The 20,658-nt window shown below is 35.0% G+C and overlaps 1 protein-coding gene, 1 long non-coding RNA gene and 1 pseudogene across 6 annotated transcripts; all 3 read left to right on the forward strand.

Moving 5' to 3' along the window:
• Nucleotides 1-9,374: 9,374 nt before the first annotated feature.
• LOC140891859 (uncharacterized) lies at nt 9,375-11,957 on the forward strand. 3 transcript variants are annotated; one of them, XR_012152628.1, is made up of 5 exons: nt 9,375-9,708; nt 10,691-10,847; nt 10,980-11,074; nt 11,434-11,523; nt 11,845-11,957. It is a non-coding gene; the product is annotated as an uncharacterized lncRNA (long non-coding RNA). The 3 variants fall into 3 exon arrangements; XR_012152629.1 differs by having other exon boundaries at nt 11,016-11,074; XR_012152630.1 differs by lacking the exon at nt 9,375-9,708 and adding an exon at nt 9,722-10,136.
• An 11-nt stretch (nt 11,958-11,968) lies between these two features.
• Nucleotides 11,969-14,731, forward strand: LOC140891861 (uncharacterized). 3 transcript variants are annotated; one of them, XM_073300526.1, is made up of 6 exons: nt 11,969-11,987; nt 12,121-12,185; nt 12,638-12,814; nt 13,385-13,438; nt 13,649-13,696; nt 14,288-14,731. In XM_073300526.1, the coding sequence occupies exons 4-6, from the start codon at nt 13,430-13,432 to the stop codon at nt 14,570-14,572; spliced, it is 342 nt and encodes a 113-aa protein (XP_073156627.1). In that variant the 5' UTR covers nt 11,969-11,987; nt 12,121-12,185; nt 12,638-12,814; nt 13,385-13,429; the 3' UTR covers nt 14,573-14,731. The 3 variants fall into 3 exon arrangements, with proteins under 3 accessions (XP_073156627.1, XP_073156628.1, XP_073156629.1); XM_073300527.1 differs by lacking the exons at nt 11,969-11,987; nt 12,121-12,185 and adding an exon at nt 12,329-12,561; XM_073300528.1 differs by lacking the exons at nt 11,969-11,987; nt 12,121-12,185 and adding an exon at nt 12,332-12,430.
• Nucleotides 14,656-20,655, forward strand: LOC140888750 (uncharacterized; annotated as a pseudogene).
• Nucleotides 20,656-20,658: the final 3 nt, after the last annotated feature.

Here is a 20,658-nt window from a genome sequence, read left to right on the forward strand (position 1 = left end):
AAAATATTTATATGTCAGGAAATAATTAATTTAAGAATTATTGGGATTGAGATTTAAATTCCAATAGTTTAAATTAATTATAGTTTCAAGATGACATGACGAATTTACAGAATTGAAAATATAATTTTCGAAGTGAAATTATAAAGTCTTGAGATTATTTAATTTTAATTCAAGCATATTTAATTTGAGGATTTTGGAGTTTTGATTTAAATTCTAATATTCTTAAATTATTTAGGATTGAAATTGAATTAAAAAGATTTGTCGAGGACTGAATTGCAAATAAGCAAGACTTGAGGGGCCAAATTGTAAATAATGGAAAATTACATGGACACATACATTTTAAATGAGTTTATACATGTATTATATGCATACATATCAGAATTTCATACCCAAAAATCAGCAGTTTGTCGAGAGCTCATCTTCCTCTTTGAATTTTCATCTTCAATCTTCAATAACTTTTGCTCCGGTTGTCCGAATTCAATTCCGAAAAGAGTTTCGAACTCCTTGTGAGAAGGGCTATCTTTTGATGTAAGTATTATCTTGATCTAGATGATTTCGAAATTATGTTATGGGGCAGAAGTCAGAAGTGAGCTTGGTTTTGTGTTCTTGTGCTTATATTGATTGATATATTGAAATCGGTTCGAAGAACGGATGCTGTTTGCATTTGATATGAATTTCCAGTTAATATTTCGAGATTATCACCTCTGATTATGCTGGTTTTTATTGATATCCTGCTGGTATGAGGTTTATTGGAAGTTAATATGGTGTGTAGAAATGATATGTATTACGGTATCGAAGTTAACTCAAAGAATAAGTGTCGTTCGTAATTGCTATGAATTTTCAGAAGTTGGATTCGATCCTATGCTTCTGATTGAGCTGATATATGAGGATATTCAGCTGATATAATATGTATATGAAGTTGATAAGAATGATAGAATTGTTGGAAATGAGTTGCGATTGCCGACTTTTAATCGTTATGTCGTTGAGTCAAGAATTGACTAGTTTTGGATTTTCTTTGATTGAGCTGAACATGGTTTGAGTTTTTGCTGATGTTCTTGAATATATATGATGTATTTTAAAATTGAAAACAGGGGACATCAAGCTCGGAAAGTTCAGCTTCGAATCGAAAGGAGTTTGATCAATGTTTGCTTTGAGGATTAGCTTGCAAGACCTAGTTGTTGAGCAGATTTTATTGAGCTTTGTAAGAGCAGAATTTATCAAGAGTTCAAGAGCAGAATTTTATAAGTTCATGAAGATGGTGAGTGGCTCGAATCGAACACGTCAAACCAAGAATGAGGTAAAAGTTGATATCGATTGAAAGGGCTTGTATAATCGAGATTGTTATGATCTTCGAGTCCCTAAAATCACATACTTGTATGCTTTTAATTGAATTTGATAGTATTTGAAATATACTTGATGAATTTACTTGAGTTTATTGTTTAATTGGTTGTTTGTTGTTGAATAGCAACTATCTTCATGATTGTTGAATACTAAACTTGATGAATAGCATGAGAATGATGAGCTGGTTTGTTGATGATTGTCACTTAGTGTTATTCTTGATATTGAAGCTATAAGTGACAGAAATGAGATTTGAAAGAATGATGGCTCGGATTGTTATTCAATATATGCTTTGATTTGATATAATGAATGTTTTCTTGAACTAATTTGCATTCATCTTGAGCCTATCTTCCTTGATTTGAAACTGGACTGAATTGTCCAAAAGTCGAAAGGGACTGAAGTGTTCAATTCGATATAGACGATTTGAGGAACTATAATCGAGTGGCTTAAGGTGTTGATGTACCCTATTGCCGGAATACTCCTTATGGTGGCTTCAAAGTCTAGAGGACTAAGAAACGTAACCCCACCTCGATCGGGAAAGTTGGTGGTAAGTTTTGTGATCTTATCCTCGGGATCCCAACCAAATAACCGAGAGATTGATTGATTAGTAGATTGTCAAACCTGTTTTAAATCATGCATCTCATTTCTTTTATGTCATGAACTTGATAGTATATTGATTTGCATGTATGTCGCTTTTACTGGGAAATATATTTCTCACCGGAGTTATCCGGTTGTTGTCGTGTTGTATGTGTCATGGCAACAGGTGGGACAGGAACAGGGCAAAGAATAGCGTGATAGACGAAATTGAAGAATAGAGGTTGAGAGATTAGAGTGGTGATCCGGAGTAGATAATGAAGTGCTGTCAAGAACATGATGTTTAGCTTATGATAGTTGTTGATATGAACTTTAGCTAGATCATGTAATTGTTAAACTTGATTGTATGTTTAGAGGTCTTACTACTTGAACATGTAAGCACAATTGATCATATTGTATCCACTTTTGCAAAGTGTTGAATATTATGATGTTGATGCATTGACAATATATGAGAGTTGATAGCACATATTGAGATTCATATTGATGTCTTAAAGCATGCATACAACTTAGTGAAGATTTGACATGAAGTGCTTTGATGATGGTATGCTTGAGAAATATGATATTTGACAGCAAAATGAAGAGCAGATTTTCTGCAAGCTCTGGCTCGCTCGATCCGCTATTTCCAACCGATCGAGCAAGAGGTTGAGAGCTTGTTTTCTGTTTTGAGAAAACATGTTCTCGCTCGATCGGTCATAAATGACAGATCGAGCGAGGCACAGTCTTTGAAAAAAAAAATTCTTTTGGATTTTGAGGCTTTGGTTGCTTGATTGATTATTTGTTTTTTAATTCCTGAAATTGGATTAGATATATTTTGATTTGAGAAATTAAGATCCGGGTCCCCACAAGGTGTGTGATGAGGTATAAGAAAGTTGAGGTGTCAAGAGTAAAATGTATTTTTTTTAAAAAAAAAAAAAAAGTGGAGGTTTGTGTGTGTGTGCATGCTTAAAGTAATATAAGTTTTAAAGAATTTAAGTTGATGTTTAAAGGGTTATGTTAAAAGTTTATAGAGTTATTTATTCTTGTTATGTTCGGATATATATTTCTTGTTGAGCCATTAGGCTCACTAGACTTTATCGATGCAGGTAATGATGATTAGGTGGTGCAGTCTGGCGAGTGGCAGTGGTCGTGTGGCGGTGCAATCGTGATCATACTATTTACGCAATTATTTTTAAGAAATATTTTTAAGAACAAGTTATGTTTTTTTAGTTGTTTGAGAATTAATCAGAATATTTATTTTATTATGTGTCAGTTACTTTTCTTGGTTGTCGGTTTATTTTTAAAGATCACTTGGGAGGTTTATTTAACATAAGCAATATTTAAAGTTTATTGAGTTAAGTTACTGGATTTTTGCCAGTTATTTTTAAATTTTCATGTATTTCCCTACCTCAATTATTATTATTATTAATATCTATTATTTTATCTTAAAAAAATATAGTCAGCAATTTTAATTATTTATTACTTTTAAGTTAAGAAATTAGAGGATGTCACATTCATGATGGCATAAGTGACCATGTAATCGTGGATGTGAATTATCTTCCATCATTCAAGGAAATTCCTGATGATGTTGCAACCCCGACCTATAGGAATACTTTGAAGAAAGAGATAGTTTCGAAGAAAAAAAGTAACTAATTTTATCATTGTTATATATGTATATACTAGCTAGTTTGTTGGAGAATTCATATCTTGTTTTGGATCTTCAAACTTTTTTGTTTTGATATAATGAAAAAACAATTATTGTTATTAATTTTGTGTATGGATTAGACTTAAACATGCACTAAATTTGTTGTAAAAATTTAGTTTATCGTTTTTGTGAATAATTTTTTTAAAAAAACGAATTTGTTTTATCAGCTTGTAAATGTATGCTGTAGATAAGAACATCAACAGCGCGCCTTTGTGTGCTGCGGATATTGCGGAAGCGCGGAGGTGGCTGTGAAATGTATTTTCCGCAGCACGCAAATGCCCGCTGTCGATACTATGATACTTTCAACAGCGTGAAATCCACAGCCTGCGTTTGCACGCTGTGGAATGTATTTTCCGCAGCACACAAATGCCCGCTGTCGATACCCATAGACTTTCAACAGCCTGCGTCTGCACGCTGTGGAATGTATTTTTCGCAGCACACAAATGCGCGCTGTCGATACCCTGCACAAATGCGCGCTGTCGATACCCTGAGACTTTCAACAGTAGTCGGTTGTGCAGCGTGTGATCCGCAGCGTGCGGCTGCGCGCTGTGGAATATATTTTCCGCAGCACTGAAATGCACGCTGTCGATACCCTGAAACTTTCAACAGCTGTTAATTATGCAGCGTGCATTAGCGAATTTGCACGCTGCGAATGCCGTTTTGTTGTAGTTAAATGAATATTGTTATATAGATTAAAATAATATTACATGATTTCTTTAATTTCAGATCCTCTCTGTTAATATTTATAAGTTGACAATTGTTTTTTTTACTATACATATAAGTAGTACTCATAATATAATACTCCCAGGTATCGTTTGGTTTGAGTGATGAGATAATTAATATATGTATAAGTAATATTGTATTGTAATAATAAATAAATAAAAAATTATAGTTATTATATTATTGGATTTGATTGATTGATTATAGTATATTTGATTTGATTGATTAAATATTATATTAAAAAATTAAATTACTATTTTATCCTTTTAAAAATATATAAAATATAAAATAATATTATTTATAAGGGATAAGATAGTAATTTAAATTAAATGATTTGATTGATGATTTTATTGATGTAAAATTAATAATTAATAGATTGATAAATAATATGTCGAGAAGAACGCGAGATTGGATGAGATAAGTTATACATAGATTGATAATAATGACTACAAACGATGCCCCAACGTTGTAACGCCCGGAAATTCGATTACGTAAATCCACATGTATTATTAAGAAAATAATTATTTAAAAATTAAAATTTTGGGTTAAATGATTTTATGTGAATTATATGCATGATTTAAAGTTTTTTTTTAACATTTAACCAGCAATTATGAAATTTTTATATTTAGTAAATGATTAATTTTATCGCGTAGACGGGACTGTGAACGGACGAAATATTAGTTTTTCATCCAAAATATTTTATGAGATTTTTTAGGAGCCTTAAAATATTATTTTAAGGTATTATTTCATGAAAAATTATAGTATTTATTATTATATAAATATATGTGCCCATTTTTACCCAAAATAAGTCATTTTATGACTTTTATTAGCTTTTAAAAATTCCTTATTATGTAATTTCGGGATTTGGGTTAAGTTTTATCAGAATTATATTTTTATTATTAGTGTTAAATGTATTAGTGTTAAATGCACTAGTGTCTACCCTAAATCCCTCCCTATCTTACGTTTCTCCTTCTAGTCGCCTCCTCCATCTTCTTCCACCTTCCCCCACGTTTTTTCAGCAGAAACACAAGACTCCATAGCCTACTTCAAGAAATTTTATTGAGTTTTCGTAGATTCGTCGTTTTGGAGTCCGTACACTCGTTAAAGCATCAAATAAAAACCAAAGGCATGTTTGAATTCTCTTTTTGCTCACCATATAAGTGTATTATACTGATTTTTACCATGTTTTGAATGATCTTGCATTGAGTATGTGTTTTAGATGAAGAAAAGATGCCACATGCATGAGCAGTTCACGTTTTTGCCTTCTTAATGGCTTAATATTCACGTTTTTTTTATATGGCTCGTCCAAGGTTGCTGTTCCATGGCTCAGGGGTTGTCTTAGGGTCCCTAGGGTTGAGCTTGATCAGGGTTTGGGGATGGAATGGGTTGGAACCGAAGCCATAGCTTCTGATGCACAGCAGATCGCGCAGGTTGAGCGAGGTTGGGATATTGACTCGTTCTCGGGTCCACAGAGCATGTTTTGGGGTGATTCCAGTTGGGTTAGAACCATAAGACATAGGGGAAGGTTTTATTGGTGGTTTCCTAGCCAGTGATGGCCGGAGCTGGGCGGCCGAATGGCCGGAATGTGAGGGTCGCGCATAGCGCGCAGCTAGGACTAGGGTTCTTGGAAGATTGGTTCTTGGTTTTGGGCTGGGCTCGGGCTTGGGTGGTCCGGGTCGGTCTAAACTATGTCGGGTCAAGTTAGTTGGGTCTGGGTCCGGGTTATGTTAGTCGGCCTTGGGTATTTTTATTTTTAAGTAATTATTAGATTAAGTATTATTTTTGGGCTAAGTTAATTATTATAAATATTATTTGGGCTTTTAAAATATTTATTTCAGCCTTGAAATATTAATTTAAGTGAGTCCAATAATTTTTACGGGATTGGGAGCCCATGTGAATTATTGGATCAGTCTGTGAATATTTGGGTCTGTCAGTGGTTTATATTGGGCTTGTGCTAGTTATTGAGCCAAGAATTTTATATTGGACTTAAATATGCTATTTGGGCTTAAACTAAGCTAATGGGGTCAGTCTTAGAACTTATGGACTTAGGTTTAGGGGACCAGCAGTCTGGACAATCCCATGAAAAATAACTAAGTCCGGAATATATATTTAATTTATTTTATGCATGAAGTTTATTTTAAGTATAAGTATTTTTATTATGAAAAATCAATTAAATATATATTACGAACATCTTTTCAGTGCATGCATACGTGAAATATTCAGATATATATGATCATGATTAAGAGTTGAACAATAAAATATTTTTTTATGATGAAAGTTGAAGTGGTGTGACAGCACAATTCAGAGGTGGTGTACCACCAACACAGTTCAAGAGGTAGTTTACTACCGACATAGAGGTGACTTGTCACCAGCACGTACGTTGGTTTAAGAGACTGATCAGTCGGCACAGATTTAGTCACGCTCACAGATATAACCATAGACTGTTTAGAAAATAATTTGCTCAACTATATTCAGTAAGCTTAGTATGTTCAGTTATGATTATGTTCAGTCAGATACCCATGTTATTTTATCATGCATGCATTTTCATGTAAGTATATGTATTAGTATGATTGTGTGATTACATGATTTTAAACCTTGTTATTATGAGATAAAATATGTTGGGCCTTTAGGCTCACTACGCTTATATGGTGCAGGTGAGTATGATGATTTTGTTGATGACATGGTTGCTCGGACCGACGGTGAGGGTCTATGAGTTCACACGCAGACGGCACCCGTGATCGATGCTATTAGTGTTTTTATGTCATGAGATTTTATCAGTTCTTTAAACAAGTTTTCCGCATTTACATATTTATGATGATATCAAAATATTATTATTATTTTTATTATGTATGCATGGCGTATGGATTATTATTTTTGGGATTTTATTTTTAGTATTGCATGTTGCAAGAGTTTTACTATATATTTTGACAGTAGAAATATTTCCGTAATATTTATTTAAATTAGTTGTCAAATTTTAAATTAAATGTTTATTTTAAATGTTGGGCATATATGTATGTGCATATATGTATTATTATTATTATTTACAAAAAAAAAATTCTAATATTTTATTAGATCGAGTTGTTTCAAACGTGATCTCTAGTACTACCAAATTAATCTTATATCGAGTATCACTTAATTGATTAATTATAACATGGAAATGGCCAGGTCATTTCATACAAAAATATACATGCACAAAGATTATTAATAAAGACGGAGAATATATATGAAATATATATATATATATATGATCACCATCTCATTCAATAGGGGCTAGCTTTATTTTTATTACAAATTACAACAAGTACTAGCTAATTAACATCCCAAATAGGCGCGAGCTGTGGTGATATTTTCTTATGTTTAATTGGATTAAATTGATATGATTAGATGCATTTAGAGTAATTAAATTGATTTTATAATTGTTAATCATTGTTTGCGCTTTGAGATAAGTAAAAACGTAAAGAAGTATTGGCGCTCGAGCATGCAAATCTTATCGCTCGAGCGCGCAAAAAGAAAAAGTTTTTATGCTAGACAGTAGTATTCGAGCTCGAGCCGCCAAATATTTCTGCTCGAGCGCGCCTATGTGAAGGAAAAGAAGAAATAGGGCAACGCCCCCTGCGCTGCCGAGAGGCGCGCACCGCTACGCTGCGAAGAAGAAACAAAAGACAGCTTCCCTACGCTTGAAGAAGGGCGTAGCTGGGCCCTGGGAAAGAGATGATGTGTTGCTAAGTGGCGCAACCGCGCTGCTGTGCGAGAAAAAAATACTTGGGCAGAAAGTTCCGTGCTCGAGTGAAAACTTTTACCCTCTCGAGCACGCCGCGATGAATAAATTACCCACTCGAGCATGCAAGCCGCGATAAATAAAATTTTTAAAAGGAAAGAAAGATTGGAAAGACTCTAAACTATAAAATTAGGATCATTTCAACCTACTTATACAAGTATTATCTCAATGATAAATATAAGGGTGATCATTTATCAATACTTGTGGGGTCCATTAAAAAATAATGGACCCCGCATTTATTGATATAAATGTCAATCATTAGATGTATGTCAAGGTAGTGTCTGTATATGTATGATCTAACTGACCAATTAATTGAAAACACGGAAATCAGAGGTTTTTGGACGGCATAAAACATGCATATATATATATACAAGCTTAATTGGTGGCTAGGTTTCTCTCCTTGTTCTTATATTTTTATCGTTCTTCAACTTTTAATTTTTTCATGGCCTCTCGTGACTAAGTTTTAATTGTTGGTTGAGTTAGAAGGATCGTTGAAGTTTTATTTTCCTTAATTGTGAGATTTTGATACGTTCATTGTTTGATTTTTTTATTTGAATATCAATAGTTTTTTGAATATTATTATCATGTTTGTGTGTTTGATTATTAGCTTGATCACCTAATAATTTTTCATACAATCTAAAACTAAATTAGATATCAATTATATAATTTTTTGATCCCTCTAATTTGCGATACAACTATGATTGATAATTTGGACGCGACACAAAGCTAAACGGCGCTATATATCTTAACTGATTATTTTGGAAACATGCACATTATAATTAGGCTCAGGAAAAATCACATGCAGGCACTACAACAAATATAGTCATACACAACACTATAAAGACAACGGTTTTCAGCAAAAACCGTTGTTGTTTACTCTTTAACAACAATTTTATTTAAAACCGTTGTAATATGTCCAAAAAGCACGCTCATACACAACGGTTTTATGAAAACCGTTGTCTTTAATAGGTCAAAGACAACAGTTTTAATTAAACGTTGTCTATGAGCGGGTTTTTTTAGTCTACGACAACGGTTTTTTATTAACCGTTGTCTATGAGCGGGTTTTTTCAACCTACAACAACGGTTTTTATTAACCGTTGTCTATAAAAATTTATTGTGTGGTATACGACAACGATTTTTCCACACTTACTAATCCGTTGTGGTTTGGTTTTAATATTAATATTAAATTAAGGTTTGGTTTTAATATTAATATTAATTAAAAATTAAATACACTGATTTTCTCTCACTCTCATGACTCTCACTCTCACGCTTAGTCTTCGCCGCCCCGCTTTGAAACCCAACCCTAGCTTCTCCTCACAGCTCACCGCCCTCTTCTCCGCCCCGCTCCTTCCAGCTCCTCCACCCACCTCCGCCCCTTACCCGAGCTAAAATACCACCCACCCATCACCGCCAACTACCTCCCTGGCATTCACCGCCTTCCCTTGAATTATCCCCCTCCTGTCTGTGCTTGCGGTTCATCGTTAAATTTTTGAAGTAAAATTACGCTTCGGTTGTCCTAACCATCGCGTTGACTCCAATGTAGCGAGGAATTTCGACCTGAATCTTCAAAGTGGTCCCCCTGTTCGATCGTAATTGCGTGAGAAGTTTGATTTTTAATTTTTTTTTTTCATTTCTACTTTTATGTTCGACCGTAGTTGCATTTGATGAAATTTCGACCTGAATCTTCAAAGGGTGCAGTGTTTGTGCGAACATGACTTTTTCCTTTTCACGTTTTTGGCTTTTGGGGGAATCGGTTTTTGAAGTTTTGAAAGATCTTTCTTTATTTAATTTTTTTTATATATTCAATCTCATTTTGTTTTTTTTTTGGTGTTCCTGTCTCGTTCTTGCTTACTTTATTCCTGTGTATTGGGCGGCACACATCTCAAATTATTCAAATTCCTGTGCGTTTTTTTTTTTGGTGTAATAATGTAATGTGTCCGTTTTCCGTTTTCCACATGGTAATGAGCTTGGTGTTGTTCAGGAGTTGACATATCTGCATTTCGTCTGGGCATTTTTCAATGTGAGGTAAACAAAGATATTTTATAGGAGTGTTTTTGTTAGTTTCTTGAAGAAAATGTCAGTCAGGATCTGTGCATTTTTTCGGTTCTTGGTTGGGTTTTCTCGCCTTTTTTGCAAGATCCTGGGTTTTGTTTGTGGTGAGTTGATCTTCACAATGCGGTAGAGGTAGTTGATTGTTTTGACGTTTAGATGTTATGTGCGGTTTGGGTTTTGTGTTTTTGAGATTCTTGAACTGTTTATTGAAGGGTATTTCATACCTATATGCTATCAGGTGAGTGTTTCAGTGACTGCAGACGTTTCAGATTTGTAAACTTATTTTCTAATTTTCTTGGTATGAAGATGGTAGCCTCAAATGAGTAATGTAGCATTTTTTTTGGAGGACATTTCGTTTTTTTTGCGGTTCATGTGTTGTTTTTTCCCCCTTAGTCCTTAAATTGTGCTTGATGAGGTTCTGTTTGTCATTTCTGCTTTCTTGGGCTGATATTGCGTGACAATGTTTCCTATACCTTCTCTGTTGATTTTTGACAATAAATATGCTAATCGATTATATTTGTCTTTAGTAGGTGGATTTGGATTACGATATTCCGAGAGATATCATTAAGTAGCAGCTTGAAACTTGGAAGTGTATAAAATGGAAAACTATGATATATTGGAGCAGATCGGCAAAGGATCTTTCGGTTCTGTACTACTTGTCAGGCATAAACAAGAGAAAAAGAAGTAAGGGAACTTTCTAAGCCTTGAGATTACTTTGAATTAAGCAGACGATGATGCATTTTAGATCAACTGTTAGGTTTATGATTGCAATATATGTAATGTTATTCATTGGTGATTTTCGTGTTTTGTAATCAGATTGGTGCAATTATTATGTGAATTTGAATGTATCAGATTTTACTGTCGGAACACGCCGGACAGGAGAAATTTGGTGGCCTTAGAGATGGATACTAGTAAGTGAATTTTGATCTTATGAACTGTTCCTATAGTTGCTATAATTCTTGTGATTTTGCTTCTAGGTCATGGTGCATCATGAGTAACTTGGTTGATGAGAAAAACCAATGTAAAATTTTTTAACTCAACTTGGTTGGATGTGGGTATAATTTAGGATTCTTAGAGTATGACATCACATGGTGCATCATGAGTAACTTGGTTGATGAGAAAAATCAGTGTCCATTTTGTTAACTCAACTCGGTTGGATGTGGGTATACTTTAGGCTTCGTAGAGTATGGTATCGCTATTTGTCTTGTTTTTGGCTGATCATTTGAATATATAAGAATGATGTTTATATTGTGTTGTTGGACTGTTGCAGCATCCATGGACAGTGTTCCATCATCATGTTTGATGTAACAGCTCAACTTACATACAAAAATGTCCCCACATTGCACCGTGATCTTTGTCGGTATGTTGTATTCTTTATTTAAATTGTGTTATGTTTGGATTAAAAATTCTGGTGGCATAATAACATATGCGATTTTCTGCTACCCATATTCATGGTTTGTGAGAATATTTCTATGATAATGCTCAAGGCTCTACTTGAAACGACGGCGATTTGCTTGGGTTTTCCCCTTTGGTTGTAATCTTATACTGTTATTTTGTTTTGGAAAATCGATTTGCTGCATCTGGAGATTTGCTTAGGGCTGTTATTGCGATAAACGTTGCTGCTCTAAATTGATTTCCCTGCTTGGGCTCTGGTTTGACCGTGAGTTTCACTTGATTATAGGAGTGTTGTTGCTGGGTTTTTGATCTTTTTTGAGGCTGCTAACTTCCTACTCTTCTCCTGATTGGGTTGCTTACTTCTTCCCACCGTGTGTTTGATATTTTGCTGCAACCAGCCGTTTTTGCCACTTCCACTACTACTTTGAGGTAATTTGCTTGAAACTCTACTGGTTTTTAGTTCTTATTTGTGATGTGTGTGCCTCTTCTCCTCCTTGCCTGCTGTTCTTGTGGTGTATTGAAGGGGAGTGGTGAATGTAATGGGATTTATGTGGTTATTTAGGCTGATACAATGAGTACCAATAGCTTGGATCAAGCTTCGGCCATTGGGGCTTCTTCGAGCAATGCGTAAGTCTTCTTTGACTAACCAGAGAGCCTTCCTTTGCAAGGCATTGAAGTAATCATTGTCGAAAGTATTTCTTGTTGAATCCAAAATTTGCTCTGCGTTGTCACCTGCACTGCATGTTTTTGAAAGTGCCCTTGCAAACTGTGCATTCAAATTGGGATCTGAATCATGAGTAGAGTCGAAGTTACTCAATCGACTCTTGAATGATGAACACTTTGCCATTCCCAGTGTGTGCCCCTGCCAGATGGTATGATAAAAAATGATTTAATTAATGTTTCAGTGTGCCGTCTGGATGACGATCATTGTCCCAACTAGCATGACAGCATATCTGTATCTTTATTCTCATGGAGAAGTTACTTTGGCTGCATCCCAACCAGTGTAATAGATGATTCATTTCCTAGATATTATTTTAACGTGTTCTCCATTTCAGAATTTCTTGCTAATGATTTTATAGGCCCGAACAAATGATGTGGATTGAGGAGTTCGGTTGTTTCTTTAACATATTCTCTCGTTATGCCCTCTTGTGGAATGTAGCTTCTTCCACTACAGTGTGCCCGAACAAAACATTATCAGAATTTCTTGCTAATGATTTTTATTAAGGACCCTCTGGCGTATACTGTTGCCACTACAGGTTAGATTGATCTAATGTTCAGTTACATTTATTTTTCTACCCAGGGAATCATAGATTCCATTATCTAAAGTAGTTTTACATGCCTCGGGAAGTGGAGGACCTTAGGTGATTTTCTTTCCATTGTACGTGAATTTTGACAGTTATGAATCCAGTGTGGGAATGGTTGTTATGTTTGTTTCTTCTATCGTCCTAGAGAACTAGAGAGAAAAATTGAACTTTGGAAGCAATCAATTGGGGGCCAGCGACCCCTGTTTCTTGCCTTTCTGTCATGGAATCTGACAATGTTCAATTTTTTCTCATTATATTCTTTCTAATGGTGGGGAGTTGCATAAGATATTCTTTTAGTAATTGGTTGCCATGTCTTGTTTTTCTTTCAAGTTTGGTTGTCCAAAAACTCAGATCTAACACAAAATCACTTTGTCATTATCGGTCATGGGTCAGATTAAAAGTTTCTTCTAGGCTCTTTTTCTCCTTGCATCTGAAACAGAGATCTATGAATGTTAGGGTTTTATTGTTTAAGCAGCGGGTTTCTTGTTTTTTCCCTTATGCAGTTTTTACTTTCTGAAACAGGCAATCACATTTGCTGATTTCTTTTTAGCTGATATACTGACCTCTATGTCAAAGGTAGACATCTTCTTGTTGCTCATTGTTTCTTGACAAAGTTATCTGTAGTACAGGAAATCTGTACCTTTGTATGTGATTTATCTGTGTTTCATTTATACAAGTGGTAACTACTGTTCTCTTAACACACAGATTTCTGGTTAAATTTTTTGTCATGGTATCTCTTGTAAGCTGTTTTAACTTTGGTAGTGTTATGCCTGCCTATCCATGCAGGTTTTCTCAGATTTGGAGCGTTCTGTATGTCGAATGGTCCATCGTCAGGTTAGCTTTTCTTTGATCATCCAAACTTTTCATCTTTTAATGTTGAATATAGCTTACAGGATTCTTCTAGTTTCCTGTTTCTTGTGGCCGCTTAGATGTGGTTTATAAGGCTCAGATTTCTAATGTGGTCAACAGAATTTTCATTGCTGATTTAAATTTGATTTCTTAGAATTTCAACCCGCTACATCTGTCTTTGCCTCTCTGAGTTCTTGAATTTATTTTTCGCATGTTTGATGATGGAATTTTGTTGAAATTCGATTTGAAATTTTTGAGTACATATTTTTACCTTTTGCTTTCTTTTTCCTTGAAAGCTTACCCCATTTCTTAGACATGGCCATCAATTACAGGTTGCTACTATTGCATGGTTTGAGGCTGATTCAGTCTGTGGAAGTCACTCTGTTGCAATACCTATAATTATAGGTTCATAGAAAAATAGATTTTCCCTAGCTAGCAGTCCTCTACTTGTTTCCCTTTTTTGTAGCACTTGTTTTGGTTTTTCTTGTAGTGTAATTACTGTGGGATAGAATGTTGATATAATAACGCTTGCATATGCTTTTATGTGATATTTTTGTTCTTGTGCTTTCATGGCAGATTGGAGCAATACAGGCTGTGTCCCGGAAAGCTTATTTTATAGCTGTAGAAAGTGAGATCCAACCGAATCGGTTTGTTTTGAAGGAACAAGTGAATTTTTGTAAGGTGACAAGAAGTTGCCGTACATCAAGGCTTGGGAGGAAAAATAAAAAAGCAAAGTGGAGAACATGTAAGGCTCTGATTTCTCCGGATATCACTTCTAAATTTCTTGTGAACAATTGTAAGAACTCGTGTTTCAGCTATGAAATGTGGGGAAGAATGGATTCCGATGGGGTGAATTCTTGACTTTGAGAGATTTATGTAAATTTTTTTGTATGAATTTACTTGGAAGTGTTTGAGATTGTGATCACAATTTAGTGTGATGGAACATGGCTCAAAAGAAGGTAGCAGATGTAGCTTCAGGATTCCATTGTAAAGTTTGTTGCTTTGATATGATGTTTTGTAATACTGAAAAATTGTATATTAAATTTTAATTTTAAAAATTTTAAATTTTGATTGATTTATAGTATTGAAAATTTGTATATTAATTTTTTTTTAATTTAAGAAACGACAATGGATTTAAACCAGTTGCAAAACTGTTGTCGTAAAGCCTCAAAAGACAACGGATTTAAACTGTTGCAGAACTGTTGTCGTACCTACATAAGACAACGGGTTATAACTGTCATAAAAGGCAGCTTAAGACAACGGTTATAAACCGTGGTCAAATAGTATGTACGACAACATATATTCACTATTGCAAATTCGTTGTCGTATGTTGGAATTCCACAACGGATATAAACCGTTGTCGTATGTTACAAACCATTGTCAAAGAATGTGTACGACAACAGATATTTACTGTTGCATATCCGTTGTCGTATGTTGGAATTCACAACGGATTAAAAACCGTTGTCGTATGTTATACATACCACAACACCTAAAAGTACAACGGTTTTTCGACCCCTATATATCCGTTGTTGTATCCCGTTTTTTCTTGTAGTGAGGTCTCTATTCGATGAAGAAACCGGGAAAGCAAAAATTAATTGACCCTAAGCTATTTATATAATTGATTTTTACGAGGATACACAAATAAGGGAATTTAAGAGTGTGTATGGAAAATTAGAACAATATATTAAAATGGGACTTAATTAAGTGAAGAAAAGGATTAAGAGAAGTCTTTCATCATCAAATTAATATTCCCCCAGTACTGCTCAACTATATATGTTGTTCACATTATTATTGACAAGAAGCTAGCCCATGATGCATGATTATTATCATTTTGATACTTAAGGACAAATTCTTGCATTTCCCTAGCTACCTCGTATTATTAATATGATCAAAATTCATATATTATATATCAAATAGGTCAACGTCCATGCAGCTAGCCAATGACTTTCCCCACCAAATATTATGATCTGTTATATGAATAAATGAATATTTGTCCAATTTGTGTGTAAAGGTTATTGAGATGAGATGGGACTTTAATGAAATTAAGGTTTGATGAAGAGGTTTGTACTGATGCTTGCATGATTTCTACTTATAACTGATTGCAAATTTTATAATTAACCACATTAGAGATTCAGACATTCAGTGTACGTGTGTGTGTGTATATATATCCCTCGATTATATTTATATAGGGATGGAATATATAGATGTGGAAAACTGCCAAGGCCTATTTTATACATGGGTGGAGTCCACTAAATTGTACATTTTTTTATCCAATTACGATTGGGCCTCGCTTTACTTTCAGTTCTATTTTTTTTCCCGTTTGTTGGGCTTTAAACAAAAGCCCAAACGTATTATTGTCCTATAATGATCATCCTGTTAGAAACCTTTGAATGGAGCTTCGTTGTCCAATATGCTCTTGAGAAGTACACTTCCCTTCCCTCTCTACTCCCTTCCAACTAAGCCATACCGCCGCCGTATATTCACCTCCTCCGCGCTCTTCTCCGGCGAATAATTGTTTCTTTATCCTCCAGCTCAGAATCTTTGTCTTCATCACTAATTACACCATGTGCTCGGAATCCCACGACCATTGTCCCCGGATACCTGTCGTGTTCCTTACCCGACAACAAACCGCTCAATGTGGCCGTACTTCTCAGTGGGGGCGTCGACAGTAGCGTCGCCCTCCGCCTCCTCCACGCTGCCGGTCATTCCTGCACGGCTTTCTATCTTAAAATTTGGTTCCAGGTCTTCTCCCTCTCTCTTTTTTATGCTGCTTTGCTCGTGTTCCTGGTTGGCCACCTAATTCAGTATTGTGGTAATTGATATGGTGTCAGGCTTTGTTAACTATATTGTTAAGGTATTGTAATATTAAAGACTTCAAATGAGTTTGCCATGTTCTTCAACAACTACCCATTATTAAGTATTAATGAATGACCAGAAAATTTCTTATTTTCTTTCACAACTCTTGTAACACTGAATGGTAAGAGTTGGTTTATGATGTAGCATCATAATGAAGGCAGCATCCAGCGAAATTGGAACTTATGTACGAGTATAAAACTTGCTGATAGTATGCAGATATCTTAACAGAAGCTTAGATGAAACCTGTTATGAATTTCAGTGTTACTGCTGCTCACTTGTGTTATATTCATTAAGAAAACAAATTTATTTTGTTTTCCGTTTGTAAATGATATGCCCATGAATTGTTGGTCCGTCAAGAATGATCTCTTGATGGTCTCAAACATCTGAAGGACGAACAGGCTTTTTCTGACAGGAAGAAACCGTCTAAATTCTACATTAGAACTTTTTAATGCAGATTCCAGAAAAGCATGTAATCATAAGTTCTCTTTGGGTCTTGTATTTTAACACTAAACACTGTAAACTCTAATTATCTCGTGGTAACTGCATTCTCGTAGGAAGACTTTGAGAACTTTTGGTCTGAATGCCCCATGGGAAGAAGATTTAAAGTATGCAAAAGCTGTTTGTGATCAGGTTATACCTTTTCCACTCGTGTATAATTTGCCGTTTGTGCATCTTCCGATTTTTCTGAAGTTTCCAATAAAATGAATTTGTCTTCGATTGCCGAAAATAATTTTGTTCATCTTTGAATACTCTGCTTGTGGCTACAATTCTGAAATAGTTGACCATTCCTGGATAGTTTCCTTGTTCGTAGTGAGATGTATTCCAGCAGCTACATGAACAATTCAATATGCTACTTGACCTATAAAATGTGTATTTTATGTTAATAGGAAATGACGGAATGGCTTTTCAGTAGTTATCTAGTAAGTTCATTATGCTAAATGTGAATCGTGGTGTTGAAATTGAAAACATTCCATTGGGGCCCAAAAACTCACAATTTGGTATACCTTTAAGGTCTGTTATCAATCTATGTCAACAAATCCCATCAGTATTTTTGATATAATCTGAGGTCGATTGTTTCAACTCCATATTTTTATTTAGGAGGACATTATTTTTATCATTTAGTTTATTGCAGGTTGATATACCTCTGGAAATTGTGCATTTAACAGACGAATACTGGAGTCATGTGGTAACTATTTTTTTTCGCTTTCAGCAGCACAACTGAATGTCATATCAAATATGTCCGAAGCATCTAAAACACTTCAATCTTTATTTTGATTAATTTTTGTCCTAGATATCCACTTTTTTAAAAAAAAAATAATCTTGGAAGTGAGACATACCCAAAACGCAGCTGATTCTTTTTGCTCAGCTTGGGGCTGGTTGAAGGTAGTTGGAAGGGAAAAAATTAAATTAGAAAAGTGTTATGAACAAATGCAATATTTTACACCATGCACTTCTCATTATCCCACCTGCAGCTCATCAAATTGGTTTTTGTTTTCTTTTCCTTTGACTGGTGACATGCCTGACTTTACCAGATTGTCTGGTACCTGTCCAATTAATGAAACAACAGCCTCATACCGTTTCTGATTCTAAAATTTTATGCGTAGTCGTGCTTCCAAACTAGTTCTTGGCTCGCCTTTATCCGTGGATGTAATAAAAACAATATAAATGAAAGTTATCATTTATCTAATCATTTCTGTTCGAAAGTGATCATTACGGTAACAGATGCTGTATATGCCAATGAAACTGGGATTGTCATAATCTACTTGCAGTTGTTTTATCCACCCATCATAAATTCAAATTTCTCTCGAGTCCTTTGTGCACTTGCCACCTCTCACCTTCAAACGTTTCTATCTCCCAGACAACAGGAAAAATATAAACTTAAGATATAGATATGTAAGGCAAATTGATCTCCAGCCAAAGGAATTTTATGATTTTTGGTTCGATGTTGCAGGTATCATATATCATCGAGGATGTACCGGCAGGGTCGAACTCCAAATCCGGATGTCCTTTGCAATACGAGAATCAAATTTGGTCAGTGATTTAAATCCTCGCCAGATATTCTCTTTGGCTGTATTGTGGAAATCATATATATGATGTCTGTGTTTTGGTGATAGGTGCATTTGTGGATGCCGTAGTTGGCAGGAAATTTGACTTTGTTGCCTCTGGACACTATGCAAAGGTTTGTTCATCCAGATAGTGGTAGTAAAGACGAGCCTTCTACTTTGGAATTGTCAAAAGATATGGTACATAAACAGCGTCACTTTTTCTCTTATGTTTTTGACATTTTGAATATTATTTTGTTATTCTTAATGCTCTTTGAATAACCATGAAACCCTATTACGATGTTTCAGGTCAAGGATCAAACTTATTTTCTTTCTCACCTTTCTCAGTCCCAGCTTAAAGGACTCATTTTCCCCCTTGGGTGTATTTCAAAGGTCAGCTGGGGATTTTGTATAATTTAATGCAAGAGCACCAAGCCGGTGCTTTTTTTTTTTTTTTTTTTTTTTGCCTGCAGCTGTGTATACTTATCCATGTTATTGGAAAATATGATATAATGGATATTAGTGTCTATAGATCAGATTTGCCATGATTCCTTCCATTACTTTAGTATAGAATATGTATATTCAGGTCTTAATTCATTTCAATGTCAACTTTTCAGGAAGAAGTCCCGCAGACTCGCGAAAATGTTTGAATTACCAAATCAAGATAGAAAGGATTCACAGGGGATATGCTTTCTTGGAAAGGTTCGTTTTGCCACCACCACCATGGCAATGAATGATGACATGTAAAATAACTTCAGAACTATCGGGCTTTAAATTTTCCGAGTTTTGACCATTCATCTCATCAAATTCTGACAAAACTTCTTGCTATATTTCTATATCAGACTTGTTGTTTTGACTCTTTTGACAGATCTTAAATTTCTGGCATCTAAAGATCCATATGTGTTTTGGTTACAGATAAAGTTTAGTGAATTTGTTGCTAGACATATAGGGGAAGAAGAAGGTGTGATATTGGAAGCAGAGACAGGAGATTTCCTTGGGAAACACCGAGGTTTTTGGTTCTACACAATTGGCCAACGTCAAGGATTACGACTTCCTGGTGGACCTTGGTACAATTTTTTCTGTGATATTGTACTACTTTCATGTCCTAGATTAGTGCTAGTGATCATACTTATGTATTGTGCTTACATTGTAACCCAGTAACACCATATCCTTTCACTTGCAAAGTTTGTACGCCTGAAAATTGTCTTGGTTATTTATATAGGTATGTTGTGGAGAAAGACATAAAAAATAATGTGGTATTTGTGTCGAGAAATTACTTTTCAGTTGACAAAAGAAGGCGCATATTTCGTGTAGGATCCTTAAGATGGTTTAATGGTTCTCCTTCAAGACAGATCCCTCAACTCAGATGCAAGGTACCGTACAAGGTTCCGACAGTTTTGTGGACACTTTTATCTGCATTTATGTTCCAAGTCTCTTCATAGAACATCAAAGATCAGCCATGAGTGTGTCATTGTTTTATGAGCTGGACTACTTTTTAAGAATTAACAAAAATCATCTAGAACTATAATTCGTTATCAAACTTAGAGATTTTACTATTGATTTGACAACTGGCCCGTTGAATACCATTTCTGGTGATCAAGGCCTAATGAGAATCAGCCCTTGCGCCTAGACATGAGCCAAGGCATAGCTCTTCAATAACCTTGTGAATTTCTGTTATGTGATGAAATATTCTGGAATTATATAGATTCTAGCATATCATCCAAGGGTTGTCGCATCACCTGTAATAACTATAGTTGAAAATAAAACTCACAATTTTATTTTTATATTTACTCAAATATTTGTCTTTAATCCTTGCATGATGTGATTTTCTTAATTCCTTTTTATTGGCAAACTAAGTTGCCGTTGGCCGCATGGTTTTCTTAGTTGATTATAGTGTATCTCCCATTACACATGCGTAGTTCTGGCTAGACACTTAGTTTGGCAGTGTCTTTTGCATCATTTCAGGTCCGACATGGTCCTGGTTTTTACAATTGTGGTTTGGCAATAGAAATTGACGAAAATGGCCATGAAATTGCCGTGGTCAAATTA

The sequence above is a fragment of the Henckelia pumila genome, chromosome 3, assembly GCF_033568475.1.
Source record: "Henckelia pumila isolate YLH828 chromosome 3, ASM3356847v2, whole genome shotgun sequence".
Lineage (NCBI taxonomy): Eukaryota > Viridiplantae > Streptophyta > Magnoliopsida > Lamiales > Gesneriaceae > Henckelia > Henckelia pumila.